Below are 18,578 nucleotides of genomic sequence, written 5' to 3'. Positions count from 1 at the left end.
GCGTCGCAGTACAATGCACTTGCGGGCGGTATCGTTGAAGCATACTTGCGACGTACCTTGCGTCGCAGCTTGGTGCTCTCCCGTACTGATAAGGGAGGGAGTCAGTGATTCGGAAGGAGATGATGACTCAGCAGGATTCTTGCCACTCCCATCCTCCTTGGTGCTGACTGGAATTGCTGGTGGACTCATAGGCGAGCAGTTACCATCACTGGACTTTTCCGGCGCGTCCGTCGTAACCCCACGTGATGTACGTCTAGCAGCGCCCAGTGGGACGTCAGTGGAACTGCACGAGACACATTCTTGGGGTCTCGATGGAACCAGCACGAACTTCCAGTTGTCCAGTGTATCGTCCGTGGTTCCCGAGCTTTTGTTTGCGGTGCTTCGTTTCGATGCAGTTCGTACGCCCGGCAGTTCCATCATAAGGTTCTTGCCGAAATCTGGCGACTCAGGTACTCCGTGAACGCCTCCCATTGCTGAGACCAGGAGGGTCAAACGTCGTACCTGCTACAATTTTGGACGAAAGGACGCGCGCAAGAAATCTAGGATGTCATGATCTTTCGTCCCTGCCTTCCTCCATGGTTCGAGGTACAACAAATAACAAACAGCCACGTGCTATCATGTTCATCTTCTTCGCGTTCGTCATCCTTTTTATCCGCCATGACGGCCATCGCTTCCGTGCTCCAAACGCTCGAGAACTGTCGAGAAAACGAAGAAGGAGAAGAACGAAAAGATTACAGGGCGGTTACGATTGTGGGATGTAGGTCGTTACCGGGACCACTGCGTTTTTGTAACCAAAGGAAATAACTAGGTAAACGATATGTTTTCACCTGAAGCAGGAGCAAATTAGGAACGAAATTAAACAGGAATGACCCACGTATATGGCGTGAAACGTATAAAACTTAAATTTTATCGCCTGCTAGCGACCCTACCTTTTGCAAGATGACAAGTTTCGAATCCGTTAGGCTTAGCATTCCCGTGTTTCTCCTGCGCTAGAAGTGCATCAGATGGGGTTGTGCATTTTAGCACATATATATAGATATATATATAAACTTTTAGTCCACAGAATTTTATAATTTATAATTCTTATATTTTTAGATTCAGTATATGACCTTCTTTCACTTGTATGCGATGTTTACCTTTCAAACGCTTTCACTAATTTATAAAAGGCAGTGCTCCCGGTAACGAACTACAACCCGATTTTGCAACGGGAATTTCAGTGGTAGCTGTTGGATGTGGATGTTGACACTTTTTTTTTTAATTGCTGATATATGCATAACTACGGTGACGGCATTCTGCGCCAATACGGGGAAGTGACCCGCGTTCCAATTCAGGTGCCGGCTGTGAAGTCGGCCAAGGACGCACTGTACCCTTTGCGTTAGTCGTGACGTTGCCCGTTTGAGTGTGGCCAACTACTTGAAGCCGTTCCGTCAAAACTACCACCACCTCCAGGGGGGTGGGTGGGAAAAGATATGTTCATAAAAAAAAAAAAAAATACAGAACCGAGAGAAAGGAAATGCCTCCAGGATGTGCTTGAACCAATACCTTTATATCGCTCTGACGGTTGCGGCAGTAGAGATTAGATGTATCAATGATACAGACAGACACCTGCGCCGAATGAATTCAGCGTTCGCTTGGTGGTGGTCATGCTGAACGAGGTCGTGGGATCGAATCCTACCGCTAGCCGTGCAGTCTGAGGATTTCCCCGGGTTCCAATACGATGATATATCGACACACAATTCACCCTGAAGACGACCCAGGTCATTGATTACCATCACCTACTTGCCTTCCACTCCTTCCTGCTGTCCTTTTCCCCATCCTTTTCTCCATAACCGAGGTGATCCTAAGAGGTAAATATCCTACGGCGCAGCCGTAAGGTATTTCGTAGCAGACAACATGATTTCGTAGCAGACAACAGGAAAGGACATTACGGTGTCGTCTGCTAAGTGCGCGATATACGCCTCCTCTCATATTCTTGCTTTTTTCTTCCACTAGAATACTCTATCTCTCTAACCAGCTCCGGTGGCGCAGCGGTAACGCGTGCGCTTGGAGACTGGGAGGTCCGCGGTTCGAATCCGCGGGCCGGCTGTGCCGTCTGGGGTTTTTCCTGGGTTTCCCTCAGATGTGTAATAGGCGTATGCCGGCACAGTTCCCCTGAAGTCGGCCCATGGACGCAGCAATCCTCCCCCGAGCGGATTCCGCTCGGTGTTCCACTTCACCCTTTCCTCTCCTCCTCTCCACCACCTTTCCCTTCCCGAGAAACATGCCGCCTAATCAGGCAGGCAGACCTCTCGGGTTCCTCCCACCGACACTCCTCCTCCTCCTCCTCCTCCTAGAATACTCTATGGAGATGTCGCACATGTGACTACTCGCGGGGTGAGAGGTCATACGCATTCGCTGATAGCTGTTATCTGATCCTTACAATCTAACGGGGGTCACGAAGAAGTAAGAAAACGTGTTGTTGGTGTATGGTGTCCATGGTGATTGGAAGGGGGTTGATGGTGGTGTAGTGTGCATGGTGATGGCACGGACGTTACCATTTTGAGTTGCGTTGAATTTGATGCATAAATAGCTCAAAGGAGGAGACCTACACCCTTAAAAATGAACTTCACCACATAACACGCTTCCAGCCAACCATCATCCCGAATGACATCTCACTCTCCTCTGATTTGTTGAAAACGGGAGGCGTACGCCTTTTTGTGACACTTATGCAGACGTGTTAATTGTCACAAAAAGGCGTACGCCCGGCGCTTTCCACAGATCAAAAGTGATGGATGTATCACTCTGTACAATAGTTGGCCTTCAGCGTGCTACGTGGTGAAGTTCATTTTTAAGAAAGTGGCAGCGCCACACGGTAGAGAACCGTTCTGCTGAAAGGATTACCTCTCCGATAACAGCGCAGTTAGCCACCCTGTGGCTGTGATCACCTTCGCGGATCATGACTGATATGAATCAAGTAGGTCGTGGGTGAGACGCACACGTTATTACAAGGCACACTCTTAGAAATGAACTTCACCACATAGCACGCTCCTAGCCAACCATCACTGCGAATGACAACGTTCTCGCCCCTGATTTGTTGAAAACGGGAGGCGGAGCCTATCCTGTGCCGTGCATAATGAGCACAAAATAGGCTCCGCCTCCCGTTTTCAACAAATCAGGGGCGAGAACGTTGTCATTCGAAGTGATGGTTGGCTAGGAGCGTGCTACGTGGTGAAGTTCATTTTTAGGAGTGCACGCGCATTGCTCAGGTGAGCCTTTGTATAGTTCACCATAACCTACGTGTTTTATTGTTCTTCTTCATCATCTTCTTCATCGCTGGACGGTCCCCAGTCGATCGCTCCAGTATCCTCTTCCTCCACTTCTACTTTGATACCCGAATGCTGAACGGCGGAGAACTTGCCCTTTGCCGTAAACTTAACGATGCTGGGATCTGGAGTGCGTGTGAGTAATTTCTCTTGCGCCACCAGGTTACTCACGGGGTAGCAGTGCAGCAGCTTCCCAGCTACCGGCTGCCGATATTTCACAGCTATGCATCCTTTGATGGTTACCTCAACGGCCCAAGGGTATTCCTGAAATGGGGAAGGGACAGACGGTTGGTATCGAAGTTAATCAGATAAATAATGTCGTTTATCGGACTAAGTGCTATGAGACCAGAGGTGTGCTTTAACTACATTCTTAGTAGTTTAACTTTACTAACTACTGCGTCAAACTGTAGTTCAACTACTAGTGTAACTACATTACAGCCGCACAAGTTAAGACTACACGCTTAAAAATGCACTTCACCGCATAGCACGCTCCTAGCCAACAATAAACTCGAATGATATCGCTATGTGCCCTGATTTGTTCAAAGCGGTAGGCGTACGCCTTTTTTGTGACACTTATGCTGTTCATAATTGTCACAAAAATGGCGTACGCCTCCCGTTTTCAGCAAATCAGGACAGATAACGATATCATTCGAGATGATGGTTGGCTCTAGGAGCGTGCTATGCGGCGAAGTTCATTTCTAAGAGTGTACTTTGCAACTACTAGGATGTTGTTGTCTAACAACTACTCTGATGTTTAGTGTGCGTCGTTGTATCCATATGATCGGTTAGGCGAAGAAATAGCGCGTGGCTGCCTGAGGAGCGAGAAGACGGTGAGCACCCACGCTATGAACGCACACACATGGCGCAGCGTACGCCCTTCCATACAATACCGATGTATTCATATGTCATGCAATGATACATTGTGTGTACATTGTGTACAGTCATGGCCTCCAATCTGAAAACGGAGGGAGCATAAGTTTTTTGAATATGCTGTGTGTCGATCGTTATGTACTCTGATTAACACAACGTACGTACTTTCTGCTCATGTGCCGTAGCTTTTCTGTACCTAAACTTGACAACGAATGGGTTCCAGGACTGAACGCAAGCTCGCTGTTGAAGCAGCAGTGGTGCATAAAACCACCCAGAGCGGGCGGGTGTGCTCGCGTTGTCGGGTCGGCACGTACTGGGTTAGTTATATATGAAAGTAACCAAAGAGATTGAAGTGTTCAGAACGAGAGCCCGCGCGGTGTCTTGAGTATATTCATTTTCCGAATGTTGACCAAGTGTTTAACTAAGTGTGTGTTTGACCAGGTTTCGCGTTATATATCCTGCATGGAAAATCAGAGGTCAGCCTGCATGTCGAAGAAAATGAACTAGGACTCCTGCACTGAAACGTATACAGCCACCGTTGTCAGACTGCGCCCGTCCAGGATATTCGACGACGGATTCGTCTTGACACAATAACTCCTATAGAACTCTAATAGTCCGTAGTAGTTACCCTGGGTACGCGTATATAGTACAGCGCGAGAGTGGTGACATTATTCTGGTTGCGGACTTTTAGACGGCGCATCATAGCCGGCACTTCGTCGTCTACAGTCGAGGGATGGCGCAGCGAGCGAAATGGTTCGCGTAGTCACCGCTTCACAACATTTTGGCGCTTGCTTGGAAATGCAGTACCGCTGATGTAACGTCTTCTAGCTCCGTAATGCTGACCGATGTGCAAGTTTCACAGCTGGATGCATGCAAAAACTGCACGTGCGACCTCCTCTTACCTGAATTGACCATCAGCAGAAACCTGAAGAAGGGCTTCAACGCTAAACCTTATTTAAGAGTATGCTATATATGCCAGCTCACCGTAACAGTTTCGTTGACGACAACCCTTGCGTTGAGCGTCATGCCTGGATGCACCACTTCGCTTCTACTGGCCTGGAACTCCATGGGTACGTCCACACTTTTGTATTCATCTTTGTCGAGAAGTAACGTTTCCTTCACGTCATTTGTCAGGCCCATGTTAGGAGGGGGCGATACGCTAACCCTGATCAGATAGTTGGACTCCAGTGCAGTGTCTGTGCTCCAGGAGTACCTGTTATTGACGGGTAGTTTCTTGTCTAGCACAAATGCTCCATCCTTTTCAGAATCGTTGGGAAAGTCCTCTTGATAGAGTTCTTTGACGGACTTCTGCACTGTTGGGTTGGCATACATGATAGTCCCTGCCGTCAGGTCTACTTTGTACCTGTAAGTAGGTGTGAGATATCAGAGAAGAAGCATAGGCTTTTTTTGTGGTGGTGGTGGTGGACCTATCCCAGGTAGCACAGTACGTTGGCTCAGTGCTGGCTCGAGATTGGTTGAATCGGTGCCATGTTGCGACCTTATCGACGTGGCTTTCCTAGGATTTTGTGAACCATGGCGCTATTGGTCTAAAGCCGGCAACTGCCGTTCAATATTGACTGAATATCGGTGATCCTTGCGTAGTATATGATCTGATCTATTTTAACCTCTCTTCTACGCTTCAAATGATACGGATCGGCCTCATCACCAGGAGGCATTTCTACCAGTGAATTTAGTTAATTCTACTCGGAACGCAAGGAGCGTAAATAGTTCTGGTGTAATTTCAATCGCAGTTATGCGTTAATTTTAGGCTAGGTGGCGCAAGCTATCGCTCGTTCGAAAGGGAGAGGTATATAATCCACACATTCATACGTATTGAACCGACCTTAAAGGAGTGTGGACACTTTCATAGGTGTGGTTCATTACATTATGAACGCATTGTACTGCACGCAAGAATACTGAGGAAAGCGGAATTCTTCTGCGTGTCGTACCCAAGGCCCTCGAACGCACTCCCCAGCAGAACGCCTAACGTCGCGGAGCCCATAATTGCGTCCATTCCTATTGGCAGCCGTAAGCACGTGACTCCTCGTGCGCTGTGACGTCAGAGCCGCACGAGTTTCGGTATTCGCGGTGCCCTTTTCCTCCGCTTCTATTACCCTCACTGCTGTGAAACTTTCAACGCAGGTTCGTGTCGCCCCCCCCGTCCCCCACTCCTACCAGCTGTCCTCTCTCCATCTGTTCACGTCTTTACGCCGCTCATAGCCACAGTTGCTTCGCGGCGCTAACACGAAATTAAAAATAAAATAAAAATAAAAATAGTTTCACGTCGGTGCAAAGAAACGCGTTTAACCTTCATCTGGGATAACTTGGGACGACCTGTCGCAAACCTTGTAAGCAGGTGATGATACCTGATGATTCATACCAGTGGTAGTCGATGTTGAGTTTGATCTCGTCTTGCCTCGCAGATATGTCCCACCATTCCACTTGACTTCCTGTACCTTTTGCCGTATCATCAACGAACTTCTGAACTGCGTTCCTCAGGTAGAAAGCTTCACTACCTGTAGTTCGAGCATAAGGAATGTTGTTGTTATCAATGTTCTGAACGGTTGTTCATCGTTGTTCATAGTTCTAACAGTTTCATACAGGAATTACGGTGACATGACGACCATCAAATGGATGTCTTCCGAAGTGGAAATTGCCGACTGCCAACCATCGGCCAGTGGTCGGTTTTTGGTTTCGCAAGCGACTTAGTCGGCCATTGCACCTTGAACCAATGTCCGTCGGATGTCGCTCACAGTGGATGGTTGGCGAACGACTTTTTGCCGTCACAACTTTGTGCGACGTGTCGCGGGCGTGCTATTGCGAGTTCGGCATAATAAAGGCGGGCCAATATCGGCCCGTCACTGCAAACAAAATCGAAAACAATGTAGCTGCTACTCCAAACAAAAAGAAAGAAAATACTCTTTGACGGCTGGCAAAAAGTCGGATGACAGTTGGCCAACAACTCTTACGGCCATCCGACGTTGGCGCAATGTTGCGTAGTAATAGGCAGAACGAGGTTTGGCAAGCCGTCGGCCAGCGGGGAGAGCTGTACCAAGAAATGAGTTCGCTGGCCAAGTACTTGCGAAGCACGGCTAGGTTGGCCAGCCAAGCCCTTGCAAAACTTCGTCCAATCTCGGGATATTGCCTTGGGAAGAGGGAAACGCGGAATGGTATAAGTTCGAGTTTCGATTGGTCCAAGTGATTGTCTGAACCTAACAGCAGTAAGAAACAGAGACGCTCTCTTCGGGTGAGCTGATACGACGAGCAATTCCTCATTTCAGTATTGTTTGTGCACGCGTCGAATTAAACTTAGACACATCGCCCTTGATTTTGACTCGCACGCGAACAGGACTCTCGAATTTGTGGAAAGCTCGCGAGACAACCTGTGTATAGTACCTGTTCTTCCTCAGGAAAGAAATGCAATTATTTTTCTTTGTGAGCTGTTTGATTCTAGTGGTCTCGGGCATATTGGTAGCTTTTATGATCCTCCCATTCTCTATGTTTTGCACTTTGAAATGCTCGCGCATTGTGCATTGTGGGACTTTTTTGTGCTTTCAAACGCCGTGCTCACTGTCCGTTGTGGGACTTATGAGCAACAAACAAAAATACCCTACGCTGCGAGACAATTGAGCATGAATATGAGCGACTGCTTTGGCCCTACTTGGCCCATTTCAGGCCGGTCGATGCTTGGCAAGTCTTTGGCCAGGGTACAGATCCGTATCAAGACCGATATACAGATCCTATCTATTGCCAAGCTTGGTCATAGTTGGCCTATCGTTGCTGTTAATCGGTTAATCGGTGCTGTTAAATGGCTGGAGCCATATAGCCGACAAAGGGCCGGCTACTGCCCAGACTTGGCTCTACACTGGCCCTGTGTTGGTCTTATATATGGTATATGGTATTATATGTTGGTGTTATAGGTCCAACGTTGGCAGTATTAAGTCGGGCCGGGTAGGCCAGTATCAGTCCCCAAGCTTGGCCCAACTTTTTTTTTTTTTTGCAAGGGCGGCCCAACGACTTTCAGGTCGGAAGCACACATCGGCCCGGCATTTTGCCGACGTTGTTTTTCCCTTTGGGTTGCCCACAAACGATACTTTCGAGAAACTATAGAAAGAAGCAACAACAACAACAACAAATACAAACGAAAGGAAAGTTAGGTAGCAAGCGAGCTGGTGGTGACGATCCATGACTTGAAAACCCGAGACGAGGTAGGGACGAAAACAGACATACACAAACACGGTCTCAAACTCAGCTCAGAGTTTGAGACCGTGTTTGTGTATGTCTGTTTTCGTCCCTACCTCGTCTCGGGTTTTCAAGTCATGGACAACAAATACGTTTTTACGAGTGAGTAATTTTTTGTAGTTAATGTGGGGCTTAACGCTTTGATGAACAGCAGAAGGGGTGAATATAGCAAAAACAGTTTAGAACCACCGGTGTAGGGGCCTTACGTGGCAAACCAACCACGATTACGAGCAACGCCATCCTGGTCCGTCTATGGTTTTATGACGTCCGGATTTTCCGGTACACCATAATGTTCGCAGCCAACTGTTTACAAGTTAAGAGTAGATTCGGTCGTACAGTTAGTCAGACTTGGACTACCTGCGTGTGGTGACCAACGAGTTAGAGAGGGAACAGTGTGCGCAACCGCCTTGACGAGGCTCCAAGCGTTGATGCCAGTAGGCGACCCTCTCCTTTCTCTCTCGCCCTCCTTCTGTCAAGGCAAAAAACGAACGAAGAGCGAACCGAAGGACCAATGAAACGCGAGTGCACGGCGCACGTTGGATTGAAGCGGCCGTGGGACGTGCATGCTGGAGCCAGTACAACCTTTTCTGCACGAAAACGATCGCTGAATTCGCTGTAACGCCAGTTCCTTATAAGACTGCACCAAAGACTGATGGGTGCTGACACGCGACCTTCCAAATTCCCCCATCTTCCGGCCTCAGTGACTTCCCCGGTGGTCTTATTCGTACATGTCACCATCTCACGGTTCGGTTTTGTGACTGTCGTATGGTATCTCTTCCGTATAGGCGTGGGGAAAAGTTGGCGGCGGCATTACGGAAACAATAAATGCCACGGAACTTCGAAACGTACGCGAGCAAGGACGCTCACCGCAGGAGTCCCTAACGTTCGCCATTTGCAAACAAGGCGAGGTGAGGTCAACATGGCGCCATCCGGGGTGGCGTCAAATATGGCTGCCGGCTTATCTCTCTCCATGACGAAAACCCGAGACTGGGAAAAAGACGAAAAACAGACGACACAACACAAAGTCTCAAAAACTGTTTGAGACTTTGAAATTGTTGTTTGAGACTTTGAAAAATTTGAGACTTTGTGTTGTGTCGTCTGTTTTTCGTTTTTTTCCCAGTCTCGGGTTTTCGTCATGGATCTTAGCCACCAGCTCGCTTGCTTTTTAACCATTTTATCTCTCTATTAACCTTTCTATCTCGTTGGTCGCGACAGGCTGCAAGCGGTGCATAATGCCCCCTCACGTCTCTCTCTCTCTGCCCCTCTCAAACACACATACAAAGAAAAAGAAGCGGTGCGCTGAGCCAGTAGGGGGCCCAGACAGCGTGCTCTATAACACACACAAGGCACATGTACAGGGTGTTTCACCTAAAGTGATAAAAAAAAATCTAACTTGTGACGTATACTCGCCCGAGGACTTAGATGGGTAGAAATCCAGCGAACCGGTAGAGATGTAGGAAGGGAGTTGCCTCGGGACAGAAGCCTCCGATATTTCGAACAGAGTCTGTTCTTCTTCTGGGCACCGTCCTCATCATTGGCATGGTATTTAAAGGGTTAGGTGTGACGTGTTTAAAGGTTCATGCGAATTGTCGCATGTCGCACTCCTCCGAGCTGTTGACTCACAATTCCCATGAACCTTTAAACACGTCACGCAAAACCCTTTAAATACCATGCCAATGATGAGGACGGTGCCCAGAAGAAGAACAGTCCCTGTTTCGAAATATCGGCGGCTTCTGTCCTGAGGCAAATCCCTTCCTCGCCGGAGGACTGGGTCCTTTCGTCATCTACTAACTGGGAACTTTTGCAGCCATCATTTAGGAAGGCTTTGGACAATTTTCAATTGCGGGAAATTTATTTTTTCAATTGAACTTTGAAAATTGCCAAGCGAAACTTACTTACCTTTTTTTTAAACAGAAATATGAAGTCCTTCACGGATGACTGCAGACTCCACAAAAAAAACTGCGCACAATATTGCAATAGAAATAGTCGAAAAAAAAAAAGAGTAAAAATCACGCTCTAGCCCAGCCTACCTGATTTTCGCAAATAAGCGCGCTCCAAATGTGCGTCTGGAGGAGGAAGTGTCCCCACTTTCTGCCTTCTTGGTGATAAGACTTTTTTTTTGTGATAAGACGATTGTCACCAGCATCAAGGTCAAAGCAGGGGAAAGAAAAGTAAGACAAGATGCGAGAAAACTTCGCCTCTCCCCGCATATCTCGTGCGCTCTTCGACAATCGAGCAGGCAGGGCTAAAGCGTAAACTTTACTAAAAATTTTCGACTCTTTCTGTTGCGATACTACGCGTGGTTTTTGTTGGGTCTGTGGTTATCCATGAAGGACTTCATATTTCTGTGAAAAAAAGAAAACACAGCCACATAGCAATTTTCGAAGATCAATTGAAAAAATGAATTTCCCGCAATTAAACATCGTCCAAAGCATTCCTGAATGGTGGCAAAACCTTCCAGGAAGTAATTGACGGAAGTCCCGCAATCTTCTCGGGCGAGTACGTCGTCAGTTAGTAGTCAGCAAGTAGTCATGCTATGACTACTTGCCAATACTCGACAGAAAAAAAAAGAAAAGAAAAAGAGATGGAGTATAGAATACAAATAAGTGTACTTGCTTTTGGGTTTCGAACTCAAGTGGCGGGCTTGAGAGTGGAGAACCTTCGTGAAAACCAAATGTAGTCAACCAAACAAAGTGCCCAAGAAATGAACTATGAAAGATGAAAGTCACTGTAAAGGTTAGCTCAGCTGTAGGATTCGAACCCACATCTTCCGAATTACCGGTCTAGGACTCTACCAATTCAGCTAAGCTAATACGCCTTCTCAGCGACTTCAAACTTTGCTTTATCTCCAGGGACAAACCAGCCTCTCTCTCTCACTCATCCTCCTTTCACTCTTACATTTTTGCTCACTCATACACACATGCAGACGAAGGGGATCCACGCAAGCGACAACTGTTGAACAAGAGAGAAACTGATGTTCTGAGGCTGGAACAACATAGAAAGGACAAACAAAATCTCAGAATCAGTTGATCTTGTAGCACGGTCAATTTTATGCGTTGCATCTTTTTAAACATACTATCGTTGTTGCGGGGCAGTGAAGCGAGTTCACGAGTCTCTATACCTCAAACGGAGAACGCGTACGGTCGTTAAGACCGCGAAGAGCAAGAAAAAAGCATAAAACAATGTATAGACAGTGCTAACGGATACTTGCTAACTCAGCGCATTTGCTGGCATCATGCAACCTGCGTCGGCGTATTCTCTCCGTATAGAGTTACGAGCGCGTGGTTCTTGTATCAGACACTGACGCACCCCAATAGCTGTAGAATGCAGAAGAAAAAAAAAAAAAAAACCTTACGTGTAGAAGCACCACGAAGAATGCTCGCCGTACACACGACGGCATAACGGCCAACGCACTTTCCCCGAGCTGTGTCTGCTGATTCTAGCTGCTGCGTTTTAGCTGACGCGTACTTCCAACGCTGTTGCTTATCCAGGCGTTCTACATTTCTGAGATTTCGAAGACAATACCTCATCTCACTTTCAGAAGTTGTTTCTTATGTCTCATTTGCGTCGGGACGAGTTCTGCAATCAGGGCAAATGTCAGCGAGGACTCTTTCCAAACCATCCGTCATGTAAACAAGACTCTGCGGCGATGCAACATCGTTATAGAGCCCGTGGCGAAAGCGAAATTACGAAAGGATCGAGATGCCGCAAGCTGCTACTTTGAATGATCTTTTTTTTTTTTTTTCGTCTTGACAGCACATAAACTGAGGAACACAACGGCAGAAAAGAAGCCATACGATGACGTTACACATGGTGAGCGCCACAGGCCACGTGCGCGCCACAGGCCACGTGCGCTCATTTCTCACTCTCCCCAGTGCCGTGTATGCCAAAGGGAGTCTGGCCATTAATGGGACCTGCCTATACCTGGAGCCCCACCCACTTTTGAAGCTCTCTGGCCAATCATGAGGCAAAATACAGTTCAATATATTAATCCTAGGCTATCCAAGCTATAAATTATCTGTATTCGCTGGGCACCGACATTTTCGGGAAACTGGATTGGATTGGATTGAATTGGATATTTCCTGACGACCAAGCAACATAATGGATTTTGCGTCCACTTTTAACGGCGCCATCTGAATTGAGAGGGGCATGTCGGTAAGACGCAGAATGGCAGAAGAAGCAGAAGTGCATGCTAGCAGAACTGATTGGCAGATAGAACCGCTAGTTGGAACAGCTTGCCGGTATTATACGTATTTTGACTATAAAACATAACATGATTGAATCGAGAATGGGCAAAGGTGTGTACATGAATGAAAGTATGTAAAAATGCAAATTTTTGGCAATCCGTAGCGCTTTTTTTCAATTTTACCTGTGATTGCTGTTGTTGCTAGGCCTAACATGGACCACAAAACATGTTATTTTCAGGTAAACATCGACACTGGAGCGTGATTTAAAGGTGATTTGCAAGATAATTGCAAGAGAATGTAAGTAGTAATGACTGGACACAGACTGCCGCCAACGCACATCTTGGTCTAAACACGATTTAATGTGCAATTAGAGTTAATTGGGACACCCCAGATTAATCAGCACCCTCCAGGGTGTCACCACACCAATTGGGGATCAGCTAACTCGTGTCTAGATCAAGCTGAGCGTTGGCGGCAACCTGTGTCCATAAAAAAAATAGATAGAGATAGAGTGGAGAGAAACAATTTATTCGGGAATCAACGATGTCGTGGCGAAGAAACCGCTCCGGAACACCCGAGCGACCAGCGACCGTCATGTTGCTTGTTGGCGGCGGGTAGTTGCAGATATCGACGAAAGGTGGCCACCTAGTTGCAAGGCATCACGCCAGATGGCGCCACAATCATAGCTCTATGCGAGAAAGACAGAGAACAAGATACTAGCGGCAGGTAAAATTGCAACACTGCTCAACAAGTCTAGGCATGACAGAGCGCGTGGAAAAGGTCTAACCGCTACTGCTAAACAGCACGGAGAAAACAGTACACATCGGGGAAAAGGCTTAGGGGCGACCGGTTAGGCCTAACCACAGCGTCACCGCACAACACTACGCAGCTAACACAAGGCGGGAATCGCAAAACGCTAGGCACACAACGCTAAACATGCGACAACACGAACAAAAGGCCGCTATGGGTCACTGCTAAAAAGTCTAAACATGCGCATACGGGGAATATCCGCTATGGCAAACATGCGAGAAAAGGCTTAACACGAGCACGGTGAAACAACGCGCAAACATCGAGCACGGCAAGTCACTCACCTTTTTCCCCGCGGCGACGGTGCGACCGATCCCCACGACAGCCAGGTACAAACAGACCCGGCGCAGGGACTGCGGAGCAACTAAGCGCACGTCTGCACTCCAGGAGAGCCAGTGAGCAAGTGACTAGGGTGCCTCGCTGCAGCCGCTACGCATGCGCGCGCGGACACGCGCTTCTAGCGCCCTTTGCGCCGCCGGTATTCAGCGGTCATCTCCTCGTGGGCACTCCTGTTTCGGTTTTGCAGACATCGTGGACCTTCTCGCTCGTGCCATTGCTCATATTAAGTACGCCCTGCAGAATCAGCAACATTTGTAAGCAGTCTACATCGCGAACTTTGTCACTGATTTATTGAAATATTGTTTGGTTATCGGAATGCTCTGAATACAAACTCCTTTGTATGTATTCAATAAAGATGTGTCTGTGAAAAAACACAGAGTCTCGTCAAAGTTATTCGGACTGTTTAATGCGTTATTAAACAGTCCGAATAACTTTGACGAGACTCTGTTTTTTCACGGACACATCTTTATTTAATAGATACAAAGGAGTTTGTTGGTAGATGCCTGCACCTTCCCTGACTTGCCTGAACAGAAACAGTGTGGGGAATCTTCATCGCAGAGTCGTCATTGCGTGGGTCACGGCACCAGCACGATGGCGGAAGAGACTCGTAGAGAAATGCATTGCTTTTATTTACACGTCGTCGTCGTCCTCTAGATCGGAACTGCGTTCCCAATACAGATTATCCAGGCTAAAGTTGGACTTCTTTTTCGTCAGTCTGTCCGTTGCTAAGATGCGGTCGAGCGTCTTCATCTTGTCCTGACACATTTCTTGATGTGCTTGCAACCATTCCAGGCAGTGGACTTGAAAGGCTTCCTCCACGATGCCGCAAATTTCGTTGCTTCGTTTTTTGTCTTTCCTTGCCGACGAGAAACGCAGGAGAATAAATCACACATGGTGTTTTCCACGTATCGGTTAGAATGATGACGCGAGGACAGTGTGCGCTGCCTTGATACAAATAAACACGCGCAAAGAAATGAGAGCGAAACCGAAACGAAGAAGCCACCCGTTGCCACTAGGAGCGCGCGCAGTGGAAGGAGCAGAAAGCCGAAACCGAAACCACCCGCGGGCGGGTGGGCGGTGGGCTCCGCAGCCCCCGCACCCGCTCAGTTTCTGCCTGGCTGTCGGAAGGAGCAGGAAAAGATGAGTGATTTGCCGATGTTTACGCGTTGTTTTACCGCGCTCCTCTTGTCACATGTTTGCCGTGCCTGTGCGCGCATGTTTAGACTTGTTTAGCGGTGACCAACGAGTGATTTGCAGATATTTGTGCATTGTTTGACTGCGCTCGTGTTAAGCCTGATCTCGCATGTTTTCCGTACGCGCATGTTTAGACTTGTTTAGCGGTGACCCGTAGCGTACCAAGCCTGTTGATGTACGTTTCTGTGGTTGTCGTCTTGTGCTAGCTGTTGAATTTCGTAGGTGATGACGCTGTGGTTAGGCCTAACCGGTCGCCTGTTCCCCGATGTGTACTGTTTTCTCCGTGCCGTTTAGCAGTAGCGGTTAGGCCTTTTCCACGTGCTCTGTTGACCTAGACTTGTTGAACAGTGTTGCCATTTTTACCTGACGCTAGTATCTTGTTCTCTCTCTCTTACATGCATATCCACATGGTGGTGTTGCCATCTCGTCTGATGTCTTGCAACTAGCTTGCCACCTGCGTCTGCAAGCATCCTGCCCCAGTCACCCGCACCGGAGTGATTTTTTCATGATGGCGTTGTTGATTTTCAAATAAATTATTTCTCTCTGTCTGCTCTCTTACTGTTTAGTTATTTTTTTCTACAACCCAAGTTTTACATAGAAAACCCACGGCAAGTATTGCATTGAGTTAGATTTTGCACTATTTAAAAATTTATATAAAAAAAATTCAAGTTATTTTAAAATAATTTAAAGCAATTTTAAAGTAAAAGGTGCAATACTTGCCATGGATTTTCTGTGTAGAAATTGGGTTGAATACTTACTACTCACACTAGCTACCAACCTTCCCGAACCACACTCTCCAGGTCCCTCAATCAGCCTCTCTCTCTCATCTCTCTCTCATAGAACGCGGTACTAGTGAGTGACAAAGCTGTCATCATCTCTCACACCTCGGAAGCTCTGGATATGAAATGTCTTGAAAACCATTTTTGGGCGAAATTTTCGCAATGAATCAGACACCAAAAGTCGACGGGGTGGCTTTGAGCCTGCGAGTATTGCGGGTATACCCGCGTAATCCGCGGAGGCGGTACGGGTCCTCCCGTGCCTTACCCGCAACCCGCGATGACAAGGCAATATGTACAAGCGAAGGACAAACTTGCGCGGGTACCCGCGGGTATACCCGCACCTGCACTCATCTTTAGTTATAACGTATGTGGGGTGTTCAAGTCAAACCGGGACTTTCTGTCTTCTGAGTGTACAAATGGCTCGCGCTACTCTTTTTTCCTCATTTTCACACGCGACAGCCCTCCGGGTTCACCACGTGGTGGTCCAAAGTTTGTGCAAAACAGAAGACACGTGCTGGACAAGATGACCGACATCGAACATCGAATTGTTATGAAGTTGCACATGAATGAAGGCGTGAAGGAATCTGAAATTCACAGAAGACTTCAGGCTCAATATGGCCACGATACACTTAGCCGCAGCAAAGCGTTTGAGTGGTGCAAACGGTTCCGAGACGGCCGTACATCAGTGCAGGACGATCCCGTCCGGGGCGGCTCAGAGCCCAGTGTAAGGGTACATTTATGCTGCAGCATCGCTGCTCGCTGCTCGCTGCAGCTTCAAGCACATCGCTGCTCGCATAACCGCTAGGGTGCGTTTACCCTGCAGATTGCTCAAGATGCTGCTCGCTTTCGCTATATCAGTCGCCTAGCAGCGTTCACTGTGGAAGGATGGAAACGAGGAAAAGTGGGAAGGAGGAAACCGACTTCATCACAACCAATCGCAGGTCGGATTTCAAGACGCCAGTCATCAATGATACCAGGAAGACAAACATGTTTACATTCCTAGGTGCAGCGAGCAGAGCGGCAAGCAGCGGCGAGGATAAGCGAGCAGCCAGGCTGCAGGGTAAATGCACCAACAGAAAGCTCTGTGTTTGACCTGTCATCGCCAGAAGTCAGGTAGTCCCCGGGCATGTTCAAACATGTTTGGCAGCATTGTTGTGGCGATGATCATGGCGTGCATCTTTGGCAAGCAGCGATGCTGCAGCATGAACGCGCCCACAGAGATACATGTGTTTGTTTCGTCATCGCCAAACAGCGATGTGCCATGTGCCAGCAGCGATGCTGCAGCATAAATGTACCCTAAGAGTTCCTGAGAGCATCCAACTTGTGCAGCGCCTGACCCTCAATCGACCGTGCCGACCTTGATCGGATCATCAGGTGCGATGAAGCGTGGGTGCACCATTTCACACCTGAGACTAAACGCGCATCAAAACAGTGGAAGCATTCGGGCTCGCCAGCTCCCAAGAAGTTCCGAAGCACCCCATCTGCGGGTAAGGTGATGGCCACGGGTTTCTGGGACAAGGCTGGCGTTGGTCATGTTGATTTTCTGCCCAGTGGTACCACCATAAATGGTGCATAATACTGCCAGGTTCTCAGGGATGTGCGTAAGGCGCTGAAGCAAAAGCGGCCGGGCCTCATGACCAAAGGAGTGCTCCTCCTACAGGACAATTCACGCCCGCATACCACGCATCTCACAACAGGCACCTTACAGGAACTTGGCTGGGAGTTGCTGCCACATCCCCCTTACAGTCCAGACCTCACCCCCAGCGATTTCTATCTCTTCGGGCCACTGAAGGCGTTCCTTGGGGCCGCTACTTCAGCTGCAATGACGAGGTCAAGAATGCGGTCCGATCATGGCTGCTACGCGCCGGTAAGGATTTCTATGCTGCTGCCATCTAAGCCCCCGTGAAACGCTGGGACAAGTGCATTAGTGCAGCTGGAGATCACGTTGAAAAATAAAACTAATTTCTCGCCTGTAAGTTCATTTTATTTTTCCAAAAAATGAAAAGTCCGGGTTTGACTTGAACACCCCTTGTAAAACCAATTTTCTACTCTTTCACTGACACTTTTTCGTTTTTATTCGTTTATTTTCTGTTCAAGTGCATGACGCTTGACAATAACCTTTTAAAACTTTCCTGACCTTTCCGCATAACTTCGCAGGTGTGGTATTTCATATCCGTTACCTTCTGGACTGCTTCGTATCAATAGTTATTGAAGTACTTCTACGTATGCAGGCCTTCCACTCGTGGCATTGAAGCGCTTCATGGAAGCGATCACTCGCCATTATACGAAGCAATTGAAGTTGATTAAATATGAAATATCAGAGCTTCACGAAAGTGCAAGAAATACATAATCGTTTGTATTAGTATTTATTTATTTTAACAGCTCGGCGCTCCGCACTTGACAACAACATCAGCTTTCCGCGAAACTCTGCAGCTGTGAAACGATCCAAGTTGATTAAATATGAAATGTCAGAGCTTCAGAAAAAAGTGCAAGTAGTGGGTTCTACGATGTGATTTCAAGTGTAGATTGGGAAACAACACAACAAAAGGCGTACATCAGTCAAAAGCAAAACATAGATCTCGTCGAAACTCGTCTGACAGACGCTTTCTCTTTCCCAGTTGATTTCCCTTCTGGAAAGGGACAGCCGCATCCTTTCCAGTCAATTTTGAAACAATGCTTATATTTCGTTTATTGGCCTCGAGCAACTGGAGAGCGAGAGCGTCGACTCTTGCTGGGCGAAAATGCACTGGTGAGGCTCTCGTGACGTCATCGCCCAGGCAGCGACTGCTGTTCGAAAATTCGAGGAGTCAACACTAGAGGTGCTCGAGAGTCGACTCCCAGCGACTCTCATCTCGATACGA

General features: G+C 47.8%; 1 protein-coding gene across 2 annotated transcripts; it reads right to left on the bottom strand.

The window, feature by feature from the left end:
• Positions 1-6: 6 nt before the first annotated feature.
• Positions 7-12,008, bottom strand: LOC135376476 (uncharacterized). Of its 2 annotated transcripts, XM_064608990.1 has the most exons (5): positions 11,770-12,008; positions 6,553-6,688; positions 5,157-5,535; positions 3,277-3,566; positions 7-695 (listed from the first exon to the last, which is right to left on the bottom strand). In XM_064608990.1, the coding sequence occupies exons 1-4, from the start codon at positions 11,942-11,944 to the stop codon at positions 3,282-3,284; spliced, it is 975 nt and encodes a 324-aa protein (XP_064465060.1). In that variant the 5' UTR covers positions 11,945-12,008; the 3' UTR covers positions 7-695; positions 3,277-3,281. The 2 variants fall into 2 exon arrangements, with proteins under 2 accessions (XP_064465060.1, XP_064465061.1); XM_064608991.1 differs by lacking the exon at positions 7-695 and having other exon boundaries at positions 3,262-3,566.
• Between the last annotated feature and the right edge of the window lie 6,570 nt (positions 12,009-18,578).

This window comes from Ornithodoros turicata, unplaced genomic scaffold (genome assembly GCF_037126465.1).
Source record: "Ornithodoros turicata isolate Travis unplaced genomic scaffold, ASM3712646v1 ctg00001117.1, whole genome shotgun sequence".
Taxonomy (NCBI): domain Eukaryota; kingdom Metazoa; phylum Arthropoda; class Arachnida; order Ixodida; family Argasidae; genus Ornithodoros; species Ornithodoros turicata.
This window is presented reverse-complemented; position numbering and strand designations above follow the sequence as displayed.